Source organism: Lolium perenne, chromosome 7, assembly GCF_019359855.2.
Source record: "Lolium perenne isolate Kyuss_39 chromosome 7, Kyuss_2.0, whole genome shotgun sequence".
Lineage (NCBI taxonomy): Eukaryota > Viridiplantae > Streptophyta > Magnoliopsida > Poales > Poaceae > Lolium > Lolium perenne.
Window position 1 is genome coordinate 315,919,817 of NC_067250.2, and position 21,654 is coordinate 315,941,470.

General features: G+C 44.3%; 2 protein-coding genes across 5 annotated transcripts; one reads left to right on the forward strand and one right to left on the reverse strand.

The window, feature by feature from the left end:
* Positions 1–755: 755 nt before the first annotated feature.
* On the forward strand, positions 756–5,069 carry LOC127317754 (phosphatidylinositol 4-phosphate 5-kinase 9). 4 transcript variants are annotated; one of them, XM_051348355.2, is made up of 10 exons: positions 756–1,048; positions 1,172–1,239; positions 1,323–2,409; positions 2,610–2,777; positions 2,939–3,104; positions 3,344–3,454; positions 3,856–4,043; positions 4,133–4,290; positions 4,387–4,558; positions 4,653–5,069. In XM_051348355.2, exons 3-10 carry the CDS (start codon positions 1,349–1,351, stop codon positions 4,936–4,938), a joined length of 2,310 nt encoding a protein of 769 aa, XP_051204315.1. In that variant the 5' UTR covers positions 756–1,048; positions 1,172–1,239; positions 1,323–1,348; the 3' UTR covers positions 4,939–5,069. The 4 variants fall into 4 exon arrangements, with proteins under 4 accessions (XP_051204315.1, XP_071679080.1, XP_051204313.1 ...); XM_071822979.1 differs by having other exon boundaries at positions 1,172–2,409; XM_051348353.2 differs by lacking the exon at positions 1,172–1,239.
* Positions 5,070–6,148: 1,079 nt separating this feature from the next.
* Positions 6,149–21,059, reverse strand: LOC127314994 (F-box protein At5g18160-like). The gene is made up of 2 exons (XM_051345536.1): positions 20,944–21,059; positions 6,149–7,073 (listed from the first exon to the last, which is right to left on the reverse strand). Exons 1-2 carry the CDS (start codon positions 21,057–21,059, stop codon positions 6,149–6,151), a joined length of 1,041 nt encoding a protein of 346 aa, XP_051201496.1.
* Between the last annotated feature and the right edge of the window lie 595 nt (positions 21,060–21,654).

Genomic DNA, 21,654 nt, shown 5'->3' on the forward strand with positions numbered 1-21,654 from the left:
TGCTCTACTAGTATATCTCCCATTTGCACGCGACAAGGGAATGAAATGTATATATACGGCGGGATCGTCCAAATGTTTCTTCTTTTCTTTCCTTGTTCTTATGTTACTATACAACAAAACGGAGCATATATGTATATACTTGTGCCGTACGTGTTCAGTAAGGGTGAACATTATTGCAATAAGTAGCTGCAGGATATAAATATATGTCTATTGTGTGTAGGTGTGTCAGCAAATCAGCGTACGTACTTCATTTTCATATACTACCCACAAGTAGCGATCGAGTATGAAACTAGTAGCAAGGGAGAGAGGGGAAATCCAATTCGGCTCACGGGGTGCATATAAGCTTGTTGTGTAAAAATATATTTTAAAGTGTCAAAAAATTGTAAAATAAAATTTTACATGTATATCTAAACATTCTATGTTCGCACACAAGTTTTCACAGAAAAGAATATTTCTTATGTCCAGTGTAAATGAGATAAATTTTGATGCTCCAACACGACTACGTATAAGCCATTTTTTTCTCTTTTTTACATAAGACACATAAAATGTTGTTTTCTCACGAAAACTTGTGTATGAACATAAATTATCGAGATGTACACCTAAAATTGTATTTCATATTTTTTTACATTTTTAATTTGTTTTTTAATTCATTATTATGATAGGTGCATATGCACGTTGAGCCGAAGCACCACCTCCCAATGGAGAGATGCACACGAATAGAGAGGGTCGGAGAGAGAAGAGGGATGGCGGTCAAATCTCACATGGCGGATGGCGCCATGCCGCCATGTGCATCAGATCGACCAGTTTCTTCATCGGTACGTAAAAACTACAGTAAATAGATTTCTCTGGTCGATTTGTCTTGTCACGTTTGCTATACAAGGAACTGCAGCAGCAGCTGGCAGCCATGAACAGCCATGAACGACAACCCATCCCCTGCATATATTATACGCAAGAGGAGAAGAGAAGTGAAGCGCATATAGTCTTCTTCCTCTCCTCGTCTCCGTGCCTTGGCGTCGCATTGCAAGTTTGCAACCGCATCGATTGTTCAGTAAGCCCCATTGATTTCATGTATATTGTACATACATATCATACCAATCAATCAGCAATGTAAGTTACAACTACCACTAGCAAGATAGTCAACCTTCATACATAATCCTTCCGTTTATTTCAGTTGCAACATTAATACAGAACGCGCACATCTCCTGCGGCGGGTACATGAAAATCAGTTGCAACATGCATGTACAACCTGAGTTAATTCTAGCAAATTGTTGATTCATGTATGAAGATATGTTTGCCTGCCTTGATTTCATATTCCTCTGCAGGAAAGCCCCAAATAAGTGGGGATACTATGCATGACAGGGCAGACTCTGCGGCCTCTGATGCCGCTGCCTCGGCTGGAGAGCTCACGCTGCCCAACGGCGACCTCTACTCCGGCACGCTGTCATGCGGAGTACCGGAGGGCACGGGGCGATACGTCTGGTCCGGCAGCGGCTGCGTTTACAGCGGCGGGTGGAGACGGGGGATGAGGCATGGCGATGGAACAACAAGCTGGCCATCGGGAGCCGTCTACGAAGGCGAGTACTCCGCCGGCTTCATGGACGGCCAAGGAACACGCGTCGACGCCAACTCATCCTCGTCTTACAAGGGCCAATGGAAGCTGGACCGCAAGCACGGCCTCGGGCTCCAGGCGCACGCCAATGGAGACGTGTACGAGGGCTCCTGGGTTCACGGGCAGATGGAAGGCCATGGCAGGTACACATGGGCCAACGGCAACACTTACGTCGGCACCATGAGAAACGGCCTCATGTCCGGCAAAGGGGTCGTCACGTGGAGGGGCACCGCCGGCGGCGGCGGCGGGGACTCGTTCCAGGGGAACTGGCTCGACGGCGTGGCGCACGGGTACGGGCTGTACACCTGGGAGGGCGGCGGGTGCTACCTCGGGACATGGACCAGGGGGCTCAAGGACGGGAAAGGCACCTTCAGCCACACGGTTCCCGCGGCCCTCGTCGACGACCTGAGGATGAGGGGCGTGCTCCCTGACCTCTCCTTCGGCGGCACCGCCGCGGATGCAGAGCCAACGGCGGCGGGTTTGTCCAGGAGGAACTCCGGCCTCGGACGGCCTCCGACGAAGAAGAAGCCGTCTCTGCAGAGACGCCGGAGTATCGGAGTCACCGGAGGTCCTGACAAGACGATGAAATGTGAAGATTCTAGCTCCTCCCCGGTGCTCGAACGGGAGTACGCGCAGGGAGTTCTAATCAGCGAGATTGTGCTGGATAAGTGGAGCCTCCCGGAATCGTCCTCCAAGAAACTGAAACTTGGCCTCAGAAGGGCCGCGAAAAGGCCCGGAGAGACGATAATTAAAGGCCACCGGAGCTACGATCTGATGCTCTGTCTGCAGCTTGGAATCAGGTAACTAATTGATGCATATTAGTGCAGGGCATCCCAATCTCCACAGTTTCCTTCTCTAGCTAGTACAGTATTGCTGTAATCTATGACTATGTTCTTCCTTTTATCGACGTGACAATTGACAGAGCTAGTTTATATTCTTTTTTTGCGAAATGAGCTAGTTTATATTCGTGATCAGTAAAAGGTTGAATCGCACTACTCAGGTACACGGTTGGAAAGATTACGCCGATCCCGGAGCGTGAAGTGCGAACTTCTGATTATGGTCACCAAGCTAATTTCTGGATGAACTTCCCCAAAAACGGATCAAAGCTTACTCCTTCACATCGTGCTCTAGATTTTAAGTGGAAGGACTACTGCCCAATGGTTTTCAGGTTTGTGCCTCACTTTTCTTTCAACGTGCTATATTGTGCAGTAGTATCTTTGAACCTTGTTCTGCAATGCTATTGATTGCTTCCTTGCACTACTTTTCTTCTTTTTCAGAACATTACACGACGTACGTACGTACTAATTTATTGCCAGTGTTTGATTATAGAAATTTGAGGGAGATGTTCAAGATTGATACAGCAGACTACATGATTTCCATTAGTGGAAGTGATGCACTTAGGGAGCTATCTTCTCCTGGAAAGAGTGGGAGTATCTTTTTCTTGTCGCAGGACGACCGGTTCATGATCAAGACTCTTCGGAAATCAGAAGTGCAGGTTCTCATTGTCTACTGAACTTCAGCTCTTGATATGTAGGAATAGGAAGATTTCAATGATCTGGAGCTTGCTTGTCTCACCCAAAACACTTGATCCTAAATGGACATTGAGCTTTTAGCTTATCTGAATTAGTTTCCTAGTTCACCTTATGAATCATATTAGCATTTGAATTAAACTTTTCTTTCTTGCATACTAAATTTCTTACATGTGAGACATTGTATTTACTTGATACCATGCAGGTTCTTCTGCGTATGCTCCCATACTATTATCGTCATGTCCAAACCTATGAGAATACACTCGTAACTAAATTTTTTGGCCTCCACCGGGTGACACCTTCCAGTGGTCGAAAGGTAGCTAGTGACATGCATTATTAACTGTTATTTCTACTCCCTAATGTCTTATTTCAAAAGTAAAAAAATCTTCGAATTTGTAAAAAAAAAATGATTTCAACTGGTACTACATACAAAACTCTTTAATCTGATCATATCAAAATAATACTATTGAATTTTCTGGGGACATAGTTCAATAATATAATTACTTTTTGAATTTAGATAACATGTCACCGTTGATAATGATAGCCAAAGTTGCACATATACTGTCTAAAGCTTCTTATATATTTTTTTAACAGGTAGTACTTTTCGTTCAATCTTAAAAGAATATTAGTTGTTATATATGATATTTCCTATTCTAATTACTGCTTCTGAAATAATGTAGAAACTGAACTGTTGATTTTTGTTGTTTATATGTGCAGTTTCAATTTGTAGTAATGGGCAACATGTTCTGCACAGAACTAAGAATTCATCGAAGATTTGACTTAAAAGGTTCATCTTTGGGACGTTCTACAGAGAAAATTAAAATCGACGAGAACACGACGCTGAAAGACTTGGATCTGAATTATTCGTTTCATCTTGAGCCTTCTTGGCGGGGTGCTTTGCTTAAGTAAGCATGTTTACTCTAAAATAACAGATTGTATATTATCATGACCAGTTTTGTTTGTAACAATCATGTTTTGTTCTTACTCTATGTAGGCAGATTGAAATCGACAGCGAATTTCTAAGGAACCATGGTATAATGGATTACAGCTTACTTCTTGGTTTCCATTACCGAGCTCGTCGAAACCTACAAATAGGATCATCATGTCGTGAAAGCATTTTGCCAGATAACTTAACCGTTCTTTCAGAAGCAGGTAAGCATGGAATGTATATCTTAATTTCTCAGTAAGTTATCCAGTTAACCTATTTTGCAAAAGCATTTTTTTTCCTTACTGAAATCGGTAATGCAGATGTCGCAGAGGAGAATTCCGTTTATAACTATCAAGACGGGCTGATTTTGCTGCAGCGAGGCAGCAACAAAAATGGTCCAGCTTCTGTCGGCCCACACATCAGGGGAAGCCGCCTGCGTTCGTCATCGGCATGTTTCGAGGAAGTTGATCTTCTGCTTCCAGGCACAGGAAGGTCATCATTAGTTAATTTCTCTAGGTCAATACTCATGTTCTTCCAACGCTAATATATGATCTGAGATGATTTAATTTTTTGTGAAATTTGATAGGCTTCCGATCCAGCTAGGAGTCAACATGCCGGCGAGAGCGGAGAAAGAAGATAAACAAGAGGATGGCAGCAAATCGCTCCATCATGTTTATGATGTCGTACTCTACATAGGGATCATTGATATTCTGCAGAAGTACAACATGACGAAGAAGATTGAGCATGCATATAAGTCCATCAAGTATAAGTATAACCCCTTGTCAATATCTGCTGTGGAACCTCGATTCTACTCGGAGCGCTTCTTCAAGTTTGTCGGCACCGCCTTCCCCGAGAACTCATATAATCAATAAATCATCTTTCTTTCCTCATCTTGGTCAAGTATTATTTAAAAAAAATAGAAAATCCTAGGGAGTCTGTTTTTTTTTAAGAATAAGAAGTGTTTTTACCTGATATACTGATGCTGCGCAAGTGTATGCTTTGAGATTGTTGGAAGCAATGCATGCATGTATTTGTCAAACACAACATTCATAGCAACTTGGAATCAGTGAGGGCTCATTATGAATGGATTTAGGTGGGATTTCTTCCATATTTTGTGGCGAAATTGCAGGTGAAGAAGAACGGCACTCTAGCGCTGGGGTTTAGAAGGGGTCGTTCCTTCCTGGAGTGCAGAGTGGTCGGCTTTGTGGCTGTTAGGCGAGATGCGGATGATGTAGCACATAGTCTGGATAAATAGTGAAATAAAATTTGGGAGGAGGATGACCCATGCCCACAACCATATTATTGATTATCCAACAAGTGCATCTTAACCATGCAATCTGCAAGTAAATTTGGGTGTAGGAACAATAGAAAAGTTTCTGATAATACTTACTCCATAGTTCATAACATTAAAATGATGTCCAAGAAAAAAAACATAAGCACCAACTGTTATTGTTAGCGTCGGGTTATTAGTTGTTCGATTTTAATTCTGGAAACAAGAGAAAATGCGCTGTGAATTTGCAATGCTAGTTGTTCACTCCAGCATTTAAGTTGCGTTGAGAAATCTACTCCGGAGTAGAGAGAACCACTTTTTGTGAGTAATGCTACACCTACGGACAGGCTTTACGGAAATCTCTTACGGACCTATAACGTGGCGTAGCATGAATGGGTGAAACTACAAACCACTCCCGGTTTTTCAGCAAGTTGATACAAGATGCTGAAAAACCAGCTAACAGGAACCGAAAGCTACAAGCAAAACAAGAAAAAAGAGTGAAACACAGCTTGAGCTCCGAGATCATTGTCCAGTCTTGCGATCCGACTAGAGAGGCGTCGAAGCTGGTGAAGAAGGCTGCCATTGAGGGACTCGCACCATCGTCAACCTCCAGAGGCCAAGCAAAGCCCAGGCACCATCTGTTTCCACCTCCAAAGAAAGCTCCCTGCTTTCTCGCCCCGGATCAGAGGGCACCGTACCTGTCGGAGGTAGATCGCTCTCCCTGAGCACGCATGGAAATTGGAAGTTACCGCCGGGGAGAAAGACTCCGAGCACTCGCCTCGCCTCGAGCTCATCCACCCAAACCCACTATCTCAAAACGGCGCCTCCAACGAGGGAACGGCACCACCCGGGCGCCGTGATGCCTCCACCGTGATGCCTTTCTTCTTCTTCTTGTAAGAAGTTAAGTAAAGTTGCCGTGATGCCTCCACCGTTGACACATCAATTCGGAATTTGAAGGTCCAGATCTCGGCCTCGTAGTCCTGCATCACCCAGACATTTATAGCGGTGAGGCGGTGGTCGATGCTGTACAGAGCAAGCTTCCCCTCCATGTCGAACAGCTTATCCAAATAAGCAAGCTTGACAGGGGCGTGTATCAACCAGAACGACTCGGCTTGTGTGTCGAACACGATGATGTCCGCGATGTCTGCTTTGTCCGTGGCGCCACGATGTCTGCGCATCCAGTGCAGATTGCCACGGTAGTGGACCGGCGGATGATCGGTGGCGGCGCCGGTGTAATGGGTGTCCCGGGGTAGCCCCTGGATCACTGCCTGCTCTAGGGAAGGCGAGGACGGCATTGTGACCCTAACGCTCCTCGACTCATTGTATCCCACAGTGACAACGTGCAACGTTGTTTCATGCCCCCTCGTTGAAGACCAGAGCAACCTGTATCCCCCGGTTGCTCCGTGCCGGTAGAGGCCGAGTATGTTGTGGCACGGGAGACTATGCTCGGGCTGCGGCAGCAGAGCGTGCCGGCAGGTGGCCGGGTTGTAGATGTGGAACCGGCATCCGTGTGAGACAACGAGGAGCCCATCCGTGGCGGCGTGTAGGCAGATCGAGCCACTGAGTGTGTGGTTCGGGTGGAAGGCCCAAAGCTGCTGGTCGGAGACGGCGCCGTCGCCGCTGCCAGCACGGAGGACGACGAAGCGGGAGGGGAGCCCGTCGACGATGGGGAGAGAGGGCTGGCGGCGGTGGTGCGCGAGCGTGAACTCGGGCGTGGTGGTGGCGTCGCGCCAGGACCTGCGAACGGCGCGGCAGCGGCCAACGTCCTTGGGCCGCAGACTGACAAGGATCTTGTGGACGACGATCTCTAAGCATGAAACATTTTACTCGTCTCCAACAAAGTCTAACAAGCTTCCTTTTGCACCACTATAAGCATGAAACATTTTACTCGTCTCCAACCACTGGTAGAAAAAGGGCAATTAATCCCGGTTCGCAACAGCCATTAATCCCGGTTGCGCAACCGAGATTAAATATGCACGACTAAAGGCCCCCCCTTTAGTCGCGGTTGTTTACGAACCGCGACTAAAGGCCCGTCCACGTGGGCGGCAGGCGTGCGTCGGGGCCAACCGCGACTAAAGACCTCCGCATGTTTAGGGTTTTAGCCCCCCCCCCCCCCCCCTAAATCTGGTCTCTTTTTAATTTGTATTGTTTTATTTCTTTTATATTTTATTTTGTGTTTTATTTTAATTTTGAAGAAGTTTCAGTACACATATTCTACGCTACTATATACATGCATATGAATGTACAATTTCAAACAAGTTTGAAATTAGAACCAAGAAGAATTCAAGAGGAATATACAATATATATTCAATCTCGGATGACCATATACAATTTCGAACAAGTTTCCATACACAATTTACGGCATCAGAAGTTCTACGTCCTCGTAACAGTGTTCTCCTTTAGGATGGAGGACTTCCCTCATCAAAAATCCTGCTAGTTCCTCTTGAATTGGTCGGAAGCGAGCTTCTGGACTAAGCGTCTTCCGGAAGTTATTCCTCTTGACGTTGTTATCCGACGGCTTCCGCTCAGAGGTGTATCTCCGGATGAACTCACAAATATAGTATCCACATAGATTGGTCCCCGGTGGCTGAATATCCCCAGACAGTAACCTTCTAAATTCTAGCTCTTTTTTGAATTCACCGACCGTTTGATCTGAGAACCGTCTCCAAACCCTACAGGGCAAAGAAAATTAAATGAACAAGGGAGTTATTAATTACTTCATATTAGGAAATGAACGAAAGAGGCCGATCGATATAGAGCGCAAATGATTGAAAATAATTACTTTTGCAGCATATTTCTCATGTCGACCCAAAGCTTTGGATCCATATTCAGAGAGTCCATGATGAGAACTCTGGAGGTGTGAAATTCAATTATGAGCAGAATCCAGTGGAACCTGCGGACACAATACATGCACAGTCATGCATAACTCATCGATTAGACATACCATGCATGGAGTAAACAAAAGAGAATGTGCTCAAGACAGAAACACTCACCCAAAATGGTAAGGGAATAGAATTTGATTTTTGAGTTGCTGCTTTGTAAGAAAATCCCACAGGTTTTGCTCCACGTCGCGAGGGTGTCTTTCTAACACATATCCATTAACGATATGTGGGTCAATGAACCCAACATCATGGATGTTCCTTTTTTGGCATTCCCCAATCTTCATTCTGCATAATAGCGTACACAACAATATAGTTAGGACAATATATATAGTGCAGGCAATGAACAAGATGAGGTAGAAATAAATCACTTACAGAACGTAGCAACTGATGATAGATTTGTCGAGCTCGCGCAGATTGAACAGCTGGAACAATTCACTCATATGAACTGTTACATAGTAATGTTTGAAGTGATGCTCATGTCTAACTTCCGCATAAATATTTTCTTTGCCGGCGTTATTTTTTATGTAACCCTTGTACCAATGTAGCAGATTTTGCATTTATGCTGGTAGATCCTCTTCCTGCGCAGGCTCGACGAGAGGCCCATTCGGTACATATGTAATTGCTAACTCACTCATTGGCGCCTCCTCAAGGCCTAACACTGCACGAAGAGTCATACCGATCTCGGCCGCTTTTTCTCTTGCACCCGTTACAGTCATTCCCTGTGCTGCCGCAGCTTCTATGATAGCGGGGTCCATTAGTTCAGCATCCGGACCGGCGGCTTTCACTATGAGCGGGGGGATCGATTGTTTATTTTGTTCCCCGAGCTGGGCAACTTGTTTCCCGCTTTTTTTACTTTCTTCTTTCTCCTTCTCCAAGGCTTTCTTCTCCTTCTCCGCCAAGTCTTTCTTCTTCTTCAATATGAGTGCTTGCCTACGAAGTTCACGTCCATAGTCGTCAGGCATATTCTTCTCGGCTTGGGACGGTGTGCTCAAAAATGACTTAGCCCAATTTTTTTTCCTTCTCAGAAAATACTGGCTTGGGCTCAGGCTCTCTTTTCGCCTTCATTTCCGCCTTCCATTTCTCATGGTGAGCAGCCGCGGCCGCGTCACTTTCCTCGACACTACGTTCCCAAGGCCTTGGGAGGAGAGGCTTCAGTGATGGCTCCGGTACCTTTGTGGTCTTAGGTACATAAGGGTCCGGGTTAATAGTCCAGGACTGCTTCTGCTTCTTCGCCGGAGGTGGATTATTGGGGGGCGGCGTGCCCGCCGGAGGCGGACTGGGGGGCGGCGGCTTCTTACCCGCCGGAGGTGGATTGGGGGGCGGCGTCGGCTGACGTGAAGGAGGTGATGGGATTCGTAGCATAGAAAACAAAAAATTTCCTACCGCAAGAACGAATAACAAGCCAAGATCCAATCTAGTAGATGGTAGCAACGAGAAGATCATGAGACTAACCCTCGAAGATTTCCAAAGCCTACGAGATTAGATCTCGTTGTTGATGTAGTCGATCACTTGCCGCTTGCAAAAGCGCGTAGAAGATCTTGACGGTGCCACAATCGGGCAGCACCTCCGTACTCGGTCACAGTTCGGTGTTGATGACGACGTCCTTCTCCCCGTTCCAGCGGGCAGCGGAAGTAGTAGATCCTCCTCGGAATCCCGACAGCACGACGGCGTGGTGGCGGTGGTGGTGGAGATCTCCGGCAGGGCTTCGCCTAAGCGCTGTGGGAGAAGATGAAGGAGGAGAGAGGCTAGGGTTTGGGAGAGAGGGGGGCTAGGGCGCCGGCCAGGGGAGCCCTAGGTGGTGCGGCCAAGTCTAGGGCAGCCCCCTCCCTCTCCTCCTCATTATATAGGTGGAACCCCAAGGGTTTGCCCAAAGTCTTCGAATAAGACCCCAATTCAAAAACTGCCTTATGGACGAAACCTAGAGGGACAGGGACTCTCCCCTTCCCCCCTTGTTGGCCGGCCAAGGGTGGTGGAGTCCACCATGGACTCCACCCTCCCACTTGGTTGGCAAGTTAGGGTTGGTGGAGTCCAACCGGGATTCCACCTTCCATGGTGATTTCTTCCGGAAGGTTCTAGAACATTCTAGCGCTTTCCATAAATGCACCAGATCATTTTCCAAACTTGGAAAGTGACTTCCTATATATGAATCTTATTCTCCGGACCATTCCGGACCTCCTCGTGATGTCCTGGATCCCATCCAAGACTCCGAACAACATTCGAACTCCATTCCATATTCCATATCTACTTAAAACGACATCAAACCTTAAGTGTGTCACCCTACGGTTCGTGAACTATGCAGACATGGTTGAGACTCATCTCTGACCAATAACCAATAGCGGGATCTAGAGATCCATAATGGCTCCCACATATTCAACGATAACTTAGTGATCGATTGAACCATTTACATACGATACCGATTCCCTTTGTCACGCGATATTTTACTTGTCCGAGGTTTGATCATCGGTATCTCCATACCTTGTTCAACCTCGTTACCGACAAGTACTCTTTACTCGTACCGTGGTATGTCATCTCTTGTGAACTATTCACATGCTTGCAAGCTAATTAGACGACATTCCACCGAGAGGGCTCAGAGTATATCTATCCGTCATTAGGATGGACAAATCCCACTATTGATCCATATGCCTCAACTCATACTTTCCGAATACTTAATCCCATCTTTATAACCACCCATTTACGCAGTGGCGTTTGATGTAATCAAAGTACCCTTTCGGTATAAGTGATTTACATGATCTCATGGTCAAAGGATTAAGTTACTATGCATATTAAAGCTTGAAGCATAAAGAACTAAATGACTTGATCATATGCTACGCTTATTATGGGTGTATGTCCATCACATCATTCACCTAATTATATGACCTTGTTATTAATAACATCCGATGTTAATGATCAGGAAACCATGATCATCTATTAATCAACAAGCTAGTTAAATGAGAGGCTTACTAGGGACTCTGGTTGTCTACACAACACACATGTATCAATGTTTCCGGTTAATACAATTATAGCATGGAGTGTAAACATTTATCATGAACATTAAGATATAACAATAACTGTTTTATTATTGCCTCTCGGGCATATCTCCAACAGTCTTCCACTTGCACTAGAGTCAATAATCTAGTTTACATATGTAAAGATATAACACCTTGGCCTTCTGGTGCTTATCATGTCTTGCTCACGGGAGAGGTTTCAGTCAACGGATCTGACATGCTCAGAAACGTATGTATTTTGCAATTCATTTGCGTCTCAACGCATCACTCATTTTCCAAATGAGTCGGCATTAATCATATATGTTCAGTCTTCTGGTGGAACCTTAATTCCGCGGTCTGAAATATGTCACTAATATTGTCACACACAATATAGCTTCAAGGTTCTGACACTTTCGGAACTACACCAAGTTCTCCAAGAACTTCTTGACTTTAACATCCTCAGTCATTGTCAAAACAATGACATACTCTGCCTCCGTTTGTAGAATCCGTCACAATATTTAGAACTCATCTAAATCTAGCATTGTGCTACCTTCTAATGAACACTTAGCCTAATTGAGATTTGAAATTCATTTTTATATGTGACCAAACTAATATCGGTGCAACACCTTATAACGATTTGTTTGTCATTTCCCCATACAAAACTAATATCCTTGGTTCTTCTAAAGCACTCAAGGATATTCTTACTGTTTGTCCAATGATCATTACATGAATCATTCTGGTATATGCTCTTAACACCTTAGAGCACAGGACATCTGATTTTGTACATATTATTCGTGTGTTTTTACTCATCGAGTGTCAAATACACTCAAGTCTTGTTTAAACCTTCACATTAAAAGAACACCTTCTTAATATTTTTATATTGAACTACTTCAATATTCATTCTATGTACTTTAACTTAAACTTATTATGTGTTTCAATCTATCTTCATAGATCTTGACACTAAATATGTTTCAGTCCATATCCTTTCATTGAAGTTAATTCTCAATGAAACCTTTTAATCAAGTATATAATTACATCATTTATAATCAATGATATGTCATCCACATATAATATTATAACTATGTCTCAGCGCTCCCACTTAATTTCTTGCAAATGCAAGCTTCTCCATCGTTTCTGATGAAATCATAACTCTTTAATTATTTCATCCGGTGAAGATTCCAACTCCGTGATACTCACTTCATCCAGTGAAGTTTGTATGCCTTTTTAGTATTCTACGGACTAGCAAAACTCTCAGTTGTATCTTGTATACACCTTTAATACACACTTCTGTTAAGTAATGTATTTTTCCATCCTACTAGCATATCTCATAAAAGAAATATGTAGCGATTACTAGAACAATCCGCATAGACTATAAGCATCGCTGCTGAAGATCTAATCTTATCGCAGTCAGCTCTTTGAACTTTGTCATAAACAACTTTTCGACAAGTCGAGCTTCTTCAAGAATATTCCATCCAAGTCCATCAATTTTATAGATACATTTACTTTCAAAAAGTATTCACCTATCTTGGATTTTATGGCTCTTAGCCATTTAACAGAGTCAGGGCCCATCATAGCTTCTTTGTATGTAGATGGTTTATCATTGTTCAAAATCAATCTTTTGTTCACAAATCATTTATTTGATCACAAAGTAAACCATACCTACAAGGTTCAATAGGTACTTCGATCTCCATGACTATAACTCTTTGTAGACATGGGAGCTATGATCTTCGTGGCCGCTTCCGGAACCATTTCCGATGCTGCGCTACTCTGATCATCATGCTCAGGTTCATAAACCTTATCAAGTTCCATTGTCCTCCCACTCAAAATACTTCGCTAGAAACAATTTCTTGTAAATAAGTAAGAAACATCGACAAACACTTTTGTCTTTGTCTCCATAGTGGAAGGAATTTCCAATCAATTCTCTGGGATAACCAACAAAGACATTCATCCGATTTTGGTTGTAAACTTATTTACTTATGCTATGCATACCAAAATTTAAGAAAGGACTATTAGGGTTTATACCTATGCCATAACTCGTATGGTGTCATTTCAACGGATTTATGATGACGCTCTATTTAGTGTAAAAGCGGTAGTCTCTAAAGCATAATCCACAAAATATAATGGCATCAAATATATCATCATTAATCCAACAAAGTTTGGATACGTCTCTCGAACACTCCATCATAACTATGGTGTTCCGAGAAACGTGAGTTGTAGAACAATTTCATAACTCTCTTAGATGTTTGCTAAATATCGTAATTCAAATATTTCCACCATGATCCAATCATAGATATTTGACTTTTCTATTACGATGATTTCTACTTCATACTGAAATTTATTTGAATCCATTCAAAAGGTTTCAAACTTCTTCCTTATCGTATAAATATATCCACATATATATACTCAATTCATTGTTGGAAGTTTTCATGAAGTAGAAGAATCTCCCGCACACAACTATGCCCAGTGAACCACATATATCATCATGTATGTATCCACTAGGTTAGTTGCCCGTTCAACTCTTGGCCTATGAACGGTATTTTAGTCATTCTCTTTAGAAGAGATTTGCAAGCGCCAAACGATTCGAAAATCAAATGACTCCAAAAATCCATTTGCATGGAGTTCCTTCATGCGTTCCTTTCTAACATGACCTAAATGGCGGTTCCACTAATAAGTGGAATTCAAATCATTTGCCTTACGGCATATTAGCGTCAGTGTTATGTATGTGTGTTTCACCATTAAGATTTGTAATAACTTATCCATCGTACATGGAGTAAGGTCATAATTTGAACAACTCATTGTTTTTATTTGACCAGAGCTAAATAACAATTATGAAGTTCTTTATTATAAATCTCAAGAGCTAGGTAGAATGCCAACGACGAACACAATAACACTTTATTTTGTTCCAGACGTGCATTTCTACCACATTCCTTATCAGTCACTTCGGCCATTGTATTCTTGTATTGCGTTGTGTTGTATGACATCTCATACCAACCAATCTGGTACAAATACCCAAGAACTTCATTGTGTGACCAATCAAGGAATACATTCATAACATGTATATCATCTATATACACCTGAGCTAGACTTTCTAGTCTTTTCTTTCTTTCTGCCAAAATCTTTTGTAGTTTCTCTTTTAGTTTTCCTCATTCTCAGAAAACACTTCACCTTCAATAACTTCTAGGTCCATTGGTCAAATACCAATGACCTTGAGGTTCTTACTTTGAAGTTGATCATCATATGACAAGTGTTTCAGATTTCACTATTAGTAACTTTGTAATGTGATGAATAATTTCACTCATAATTTTATCCATCAAATCAAGACGACTTTCCGAGACCATGTCTGTACATGCTAGGCTCGTAAAGTTTAACCTCGGTATTCGCATGTGCAAACCTGGCTTGCACCCGTTGTATGCACACATAGAATCTATAACACCCGATCATCACGTGATGCTTCGAAACGATGAGTCTTAGCAACGGTGCATACTAAGGATGACCACTTCATGGATATGTGAATATCGTTAGTGCCCAACTAGTTGGAGGATTGGGATGCCTGGCGTCTTCAACCTTCGTACATTCCCATAAAACTTATGAGTTTATGTAGTCTCACTAGATTATATTCTATGATCTTGCAATAAGGTCTTAGATATCACATATATCTCATACCTTGCTTATTTCTGAAAACAAAATTTCCAGCTCCTTACTTTTCAAACGGATTTGAACTTCAAGTTTCACGGAGACAAGATGACTTTAGGTACTAATTGAAACCATTGCTTTTTGAATCAACAATGTGAGGTTTACTAAAAGTTTGCAATAAGACTTAATCATTTCTTGATTCTTTAATAATACGGTACCAGTCCGTAAAGTTTCTTGTCATACTTAACAGTATTTCTATCTCAATTACAAGACTAGCGCATGGTAGATAACGGATGCCAATTCTACAAATTTAATTCAAAATACTATTCAGACTATGTTCATGATAATTAGTTCAAGTTTTAATCTAATTACTAATGAACTCCCACTTAATACAACATCCCTCATAGTTGTTTAGTGGCACACGATCCATATCCACTACACCAAAACCGATCATCACGTGAGATGATGTAGCTTCAATGGTGAACATCAACATGTTGATCATATCATCCATATGACTCGTGTTCAACCTTTCGGTTTCCTGTGTTCCGAGGCCATGTCTGTACATGCTAGGCTCGTCAAGCAAACCCAAGTATTTCCGCGTGTGCAACATGGCTTACACCCGTTGTATGTGAACGTAGAATCTATCACATCCGATTATCACGAGATGCTTCAAAACGACGAACTGTAGCAATGGTGCATACGAGGGGAGAACACTTTATTATCTTGATATTAATGTGAGGGATCATCTTATAATGCTACCGTCGCGATCTAAGCAAGATAAGATGCATAAAGGATTAACATCACATGCAATTCATATGTGATATGATATGGCCCTTTAGTCTTTGCGCCTTTGATCTTCATCTCCAAAGCACGGACATGATCTCCATCATCGTCGGCGTAGCGTCAAGGTCCATGGCGCCGTCTTCATGGTTGTCCACCACGTGTAGCAACTATTACAACTACTTTGAAATAATACTACTACATGAAATATAAAGACAACCATAAGGCTCCTGCCGGTTGTCACAATACAATAGTGATCATCTCATACATATTCATCATCATATCATGGCCATATCACATCACCAAACCCTGCAAAAACAAGTTAGACGCCTCTAATTTGGTTTGCATATTTTACGTGGTTTAGGGTTTTCGAGTGAGATCCAATCTACCTACGAACATGAACCACAACGGTGATACTAGTGTTGTCAATAGAAAGAGTAGATTGAATCTTCACTATGGTGAGAGAGACAGACAGCCGCAAAGCCACTTATGCAATACAAGTTGCATGTCGAGCGTGGAGCAAATCTCATGAACGCGGTCATGTAAAGTTAGCCCGGGCCGCTTCATCCCACCATCCCGCAAGATGCAAAGTACACTAACTAAAGACAACAAAAGCATCAACGCCCACAAAACCATTGTGTTCTACTGGTGGAACCAATCTATGCATAGACCTGGCTCCGATACCACCGATGGGATTCGTAGCATAGAAAACAAAAAAATTCCTACCGCAAGAACGAAGAACAAGCCAAGATCCAATCTAGTAGATGGTAGCAACGAGAAGATCATGAGACTAACCCTCGAAGATTTCCAAAGCCTACAAGATTAGATCTCGTTGTTGATGTAGTCGATCACTTGCCGCTTGCAAAAGCGCGTAGAAGATCTTGACGGTGCCACAATCGGGCAGCACCTCCGTACTCGGTCACACGTTCGGTGTTGATGACGACGTCCTTCTCCCCGTTCCAGCGGGCAGCGGAAGTAGTAGATCCTCCTCGGAATCCCGACAGCACGATGGCGTGGTGGCGGTGGTGGTGGAGATCTCCGGCAGGGCTTCGCCTAAGCGCTGTGGGAGAAGATGGAGGAGGAGAGAGGCTAGGGTTTGGGAGAGAGGGGGGCTAGGGCGCCGGCCAGGGGAGCCCTAGGTGGTGCGGCCAAGTCTAGGGCAGCCCCCTCCCTCTCCTCCTCATTATATAGGTGGAACCCCAAGGGTTTGCCCAAAGTCTTCGAATAAGACCCCAATTCAAAAACTGCCTTATGGACGAAACCTAGAGGGACAGGGACTCTCCCCTTCCCCCCTTGATGGCCGGCCAAGGGTGGTGGAGTCCACCATGGACTCCACCCTCCCACTTGGTTGGCAACTTAGGGTTGGTGGAGTCCAACCGGGACTCCACCTTTCATGGTGATTTCTTCCGGAAGGTTCTAGAACATTCTAGCGCTTTCCATAAATGCACCGGATCATTTTCCAAACTTGGAAAGTGACTTCCTATATATGAATCTTATTCTCCGGACCATTCCGGACCTCCTCGTGATATCCTGGATCCCATCCGAGACTCCGAACAACATTCGAACTCCATTCCATATTCCATATCTACTTAAAACGACATCAAACCTTAAGTGTGTCACCCTAAGGTTCGTGAACTATGCAGACATGGTTGAGACTCCTCTCTGACCAATAACCAATAGCGGGATCTGGAGATCCATAATGGCTCCCACATATTCAACGATAACTTAGTGCTCGATTGAACCATTTACATACGATACCGATTCCCTTTGTCACGCGATATTTTACTTGTCCGAGGTTTGATCATCGGTATCTCCATACCTTGTTCAACCTCGTTACCGACAAGTACTCTTTACTCGTACCGTGGTATGTCATCTCTTGTGAACTATTCACATGCTTGCAAGCTAATTAGATGACATTCCACCGAGAGGGCTCAGAGTATATCTATCCGTCATTAGGATGGACAAATCCCACTATTGATCCATATGCCTCAACTCATAATTTCCGAATACTTAATCCCATCTTTATAACCACCCATTTACGCAGTGGCGTTTGATGTAATCAAAGTACCCTTTCGGTATAAGTGATTTACATGATCTCATGGTCAAAGGATTAAGTTACTATGCATATTAAAGCTTGAAGCATAAAGAACTAAATGACTTGATCATATGCTACGCTTATTATGGGTGTATGTCCATCACATCATTCACCTAATGATATGACCTTGTTATTAATAACATCCGATGTTAATGATCAGGAAACCATGATCATCTATTAATCAACAAGCTAGTTAAATGAGAGGCTTACTAGGGACTCTGGTTGTCTACACAACACACATGTATCAATGTTTCCGGTTAATACAATTATAGCATGGAGTGTAAACATTTATCATGAACATTAAGATATAACAATAACTGTTTTATTATTGCCTCTCGGGCATATCTCCAACAGGAGGTGTAGGTGAACCACCGCCACCACCACCACCACCGGAGGGGGGTGGACTTGTTGGCCTTGGCGCCTCGCCTGGAAACTTGATGAACTTCTTTTTCCATAGAATGAACTGGCGCTTGAAATCTCCAAGTCTTTTCGCCCCTTCGGGTGTAGCATAGTCAATCTCCAGGTCCTCAAATCCTTGGACTATGTCTTCCACCGTGACACGAGCATAACCATCTTCAATGGGGTTGTTGTGGTGGAGTGCTCCAGGTGTACAGGGTAAAGCAGTGCCGATGGCTACCTTCATAGAAATGTTCCCCATTGGATAATGCAGATCACATTCTTTCATCTCCTTTACATCGTCCACGGGGTAGCGAGGAGGCTCCGGTGCAGTAATATCGATCGTCGGTGCATTAGCACCAGCCGGGGCCAGCAAGGGTGCATTAGCACCAGCCGGGGCCAGCAAGGGTGCATTAGCATCAGCCGGCGGGGCCTCCGTGGAAGCCACGCTGCTTCTCCGCTGCTGGCTTCCGACATACGCTGGATGATCTTCATGCGGCCATGACGATGATCTTTCTTTTACTAGTTCAGTCACAATTTTCTTCATCTCATAGAGTTCCGATGCCAAGTGCCCCACAAGATCTGCATCCCGATCCATCTTTCTCTTACGGCTTCGGTAACTGTATGGGTCATTTTCCTGGGGAAACCCTACTTTCCACGGAATGACGCCTTTGCCTCGTACACATCCTCCGTGTTCAGGATTCCCGAGGGCAAATGTGAGCGCGTCGTTCTCTCTGTTGAACCTGATCTTCCCCTCTTGAGCTTTGGTCATTGCGTCAATAAGGGCTTCGGTGGGTTTAAACTTTGTCTGTCGGTGAACACACTCCCCTGTCACCGGGTCTAGCGATCCCCCATGCCCGTACCACCAGCTTTTGGCCCTTGGGTCCCATCCCTCTGTACCTAGAGGGATTCCTCGCTGCCTCAGGTCGTCCTCCATCTTCTGCCACTTAGGCTCCGAAAGGCGGTATCCTCCTGGCCCCATAATATGATTGTACGTTTTCTTAGCCGCATTTGCCTTATTTTTTTCCGATATGGCCTTGAAATGCTCCGATTGCTTTTGCCTCACAAATTCGGGCCAATCATTTTTCAGCTTCTCATACTGTCCATTGAAATCCGGAGTCTTCCCCTTCTCGACATATTTAGCCGCTAAATTTTTCTTGTATGTTCGGAATGCTTCGGCCATCTTCTGAAGAGCGAACACTTTGACTAGCCTTCTCCTCTGACGTCCACCCTCCACCTCGTTACCCTCTTCATCGTATTTGTTGTATTCCGGAGGTAGAATGAAATGCTCCATAAGCTTTCTCCAGCAATCCTTTTTCGTTCTCTTGCTGACGAAACTGAAACCAACACGTGCCTTCACTGGCTCATGCCATTCCTGGGCGGTGATCGGGACGTTGTCTCTAACAACGACTCCGCATTGGTTGATGAACTTGGTATAATGCGCTTCGGGCTCCAGCGGCCTGCCGGTTGCACTGATAACATCGATGTTATATGTTACTCCTTGTTTCAGCGTCTTGGTTTTGCCACGCTTTGTCTTCACCGATTTTTTCGACGATCCGGCCGAGGGCTAAAATAAGAAAGAGAGTCGAGTTAATACACATATTTATTCAAATCGGTAAATTTGTATCACCAGAGGCTCAATGTATATATATACCTCGCCGGAGGTGGTTGCTAATTGCTTATCTCCATCGTCGTTTGTCGACGGTTGACCTCCATCGACAGTGTCCGTTCCTTCACCTTCACCGTCAAGGTTCAGATAAGAAGAGACATTCTCTTCTTCATCTTCTTCGGCCAGCACATAAGGAATGTCGCCGTTTATGATGCCGAAAAGATGTGCCTCAACTTCCGCATTATAGTTTTCCCTAATCGGGTCGGCTCTATCGTCCGCCATATGTCACTCCTGAAAACATGTAGTAAAAACTAATTAATTAAGTAAAGAAGGGGGCGGTGGCGGTGGCGAAAGGGGGCGGTGGCGAAAGGGCGGTGGTGAAAGGGCGGTGGCGGTGGCGAAAGGGCGGTGGCCCTCGCCACCCCCTCCATATACACGCGGGGTCGGTGTGCATGTTTCTCTCTCTCTCTCTCGCCAAAAAAAACAAAAAAATTAACCCCGCGCGTACACGGAAGGGCGGCGCCTCGCCGCCCCCGCCCCCTCCGTATACGCGCGGGGTACCGATTAAGTTTAAATTTTTTGTTAAGTAAAAAAACTAATTCATTTCAAATTAAACTAATTCATTTTACCGTTTTTGTTAATTAAGTTATTTTTTTTACTTAACATGCCAAACTTCCAAATTCCAAACTTTGTAATTATTTGAACTAGTTGAAATTATTTGAACTAATTCAATACAATATACATTATCGCCCCGATTATTTGAACTAGTTGAAATTATTCAAATTCAAATATGATGATTTGAGTATATATTTTCACTTGGAATTAATTTTATTGCACATATTTTCCTTTTGCAAAAATGATCCTTATAAAAATGATCCTTATAATTAAGTTATTTTTTTTTGGTTAAGTAGTTAAAATTAAAAAGAACAAAAAAAACACAAAAAAAAAAGAAAAAAATTCCGGCCGGGGCCTCGTTCCTCCCTCTCTCCTTCCTCCCCTCTATCTCTCAGTGGCGCCCCGGCCTCGATCTCCCGCGCGCGCAAGCGTGAACTCAGGCGTGGTGGTGGCGTCGGGAGGGGAGCCCGTCGACGATGGGGAGCGAGGCTAATCATACCTAACTAAAGAAAACTAACAAGCGGGAGGGGAGCCCGTCGACGATGGGGAGTGAGGCTGGCGTCGGTGGTGCGCAAGCGTGAACTCAGGCGTGGTGGTGGCGTCGGGCCAGGACCTGCGAACGGCGCGGCAGCGGCCAACGTCCTTGGGCGGCAGGCTGATGAGGATCTTGTGGACGACAATCTCGTCCGGCAGGTTGTCCAGCACCGTCGCGCCTCTCCTGTCCGGCATCGTCGAGGCGGCGAGCTAGAACTAAGCAGAAAGATTTGATATTAGTGCTCGGATTGAGCGCTGCGCCGACAGTTAACTACTCCAGACGGCGTCGACCGGCTTAGATTGGAGAAATAAAGGAAACAAACAAAATAAATTGAGGAGGAAGGCGAGACGGGTTCACCTACCCTGGGAGAGGCACACAGAGCATGAGGAGGGTCCAGCGACGCCGACGTGGGCGAGCTATGGCGACATATCTTGCAATTGCCTTTGGTTATGTCGCCTGGTCTACACACGAAAGAATACGCGGATTGAAGATTTGAGCGGCCAGGTAGATTGAGAAGAGAAAACGCAGAGACGTACCGGGGGAGAGCCCTAGATAGTCGCCAGGGGGTTTGGGGCGGCGAGGATACTGACATGAGTAGGCGAAGAAGGTGATCCTGGAGCGTGGGATTAATGGGAGCGGTGGAGAGGGTATCCTCGGGGAGTGAGAAAAATTTAGGGCCCCCGAGGCCGCGGGAAAGAGAAGATTGACCGACGAACATGATTCTTTGGGTGGTTCCGAATTTGAGTTTCATAAAAATTTCAGCCATTGTCCAAATCACTGAAATATCAG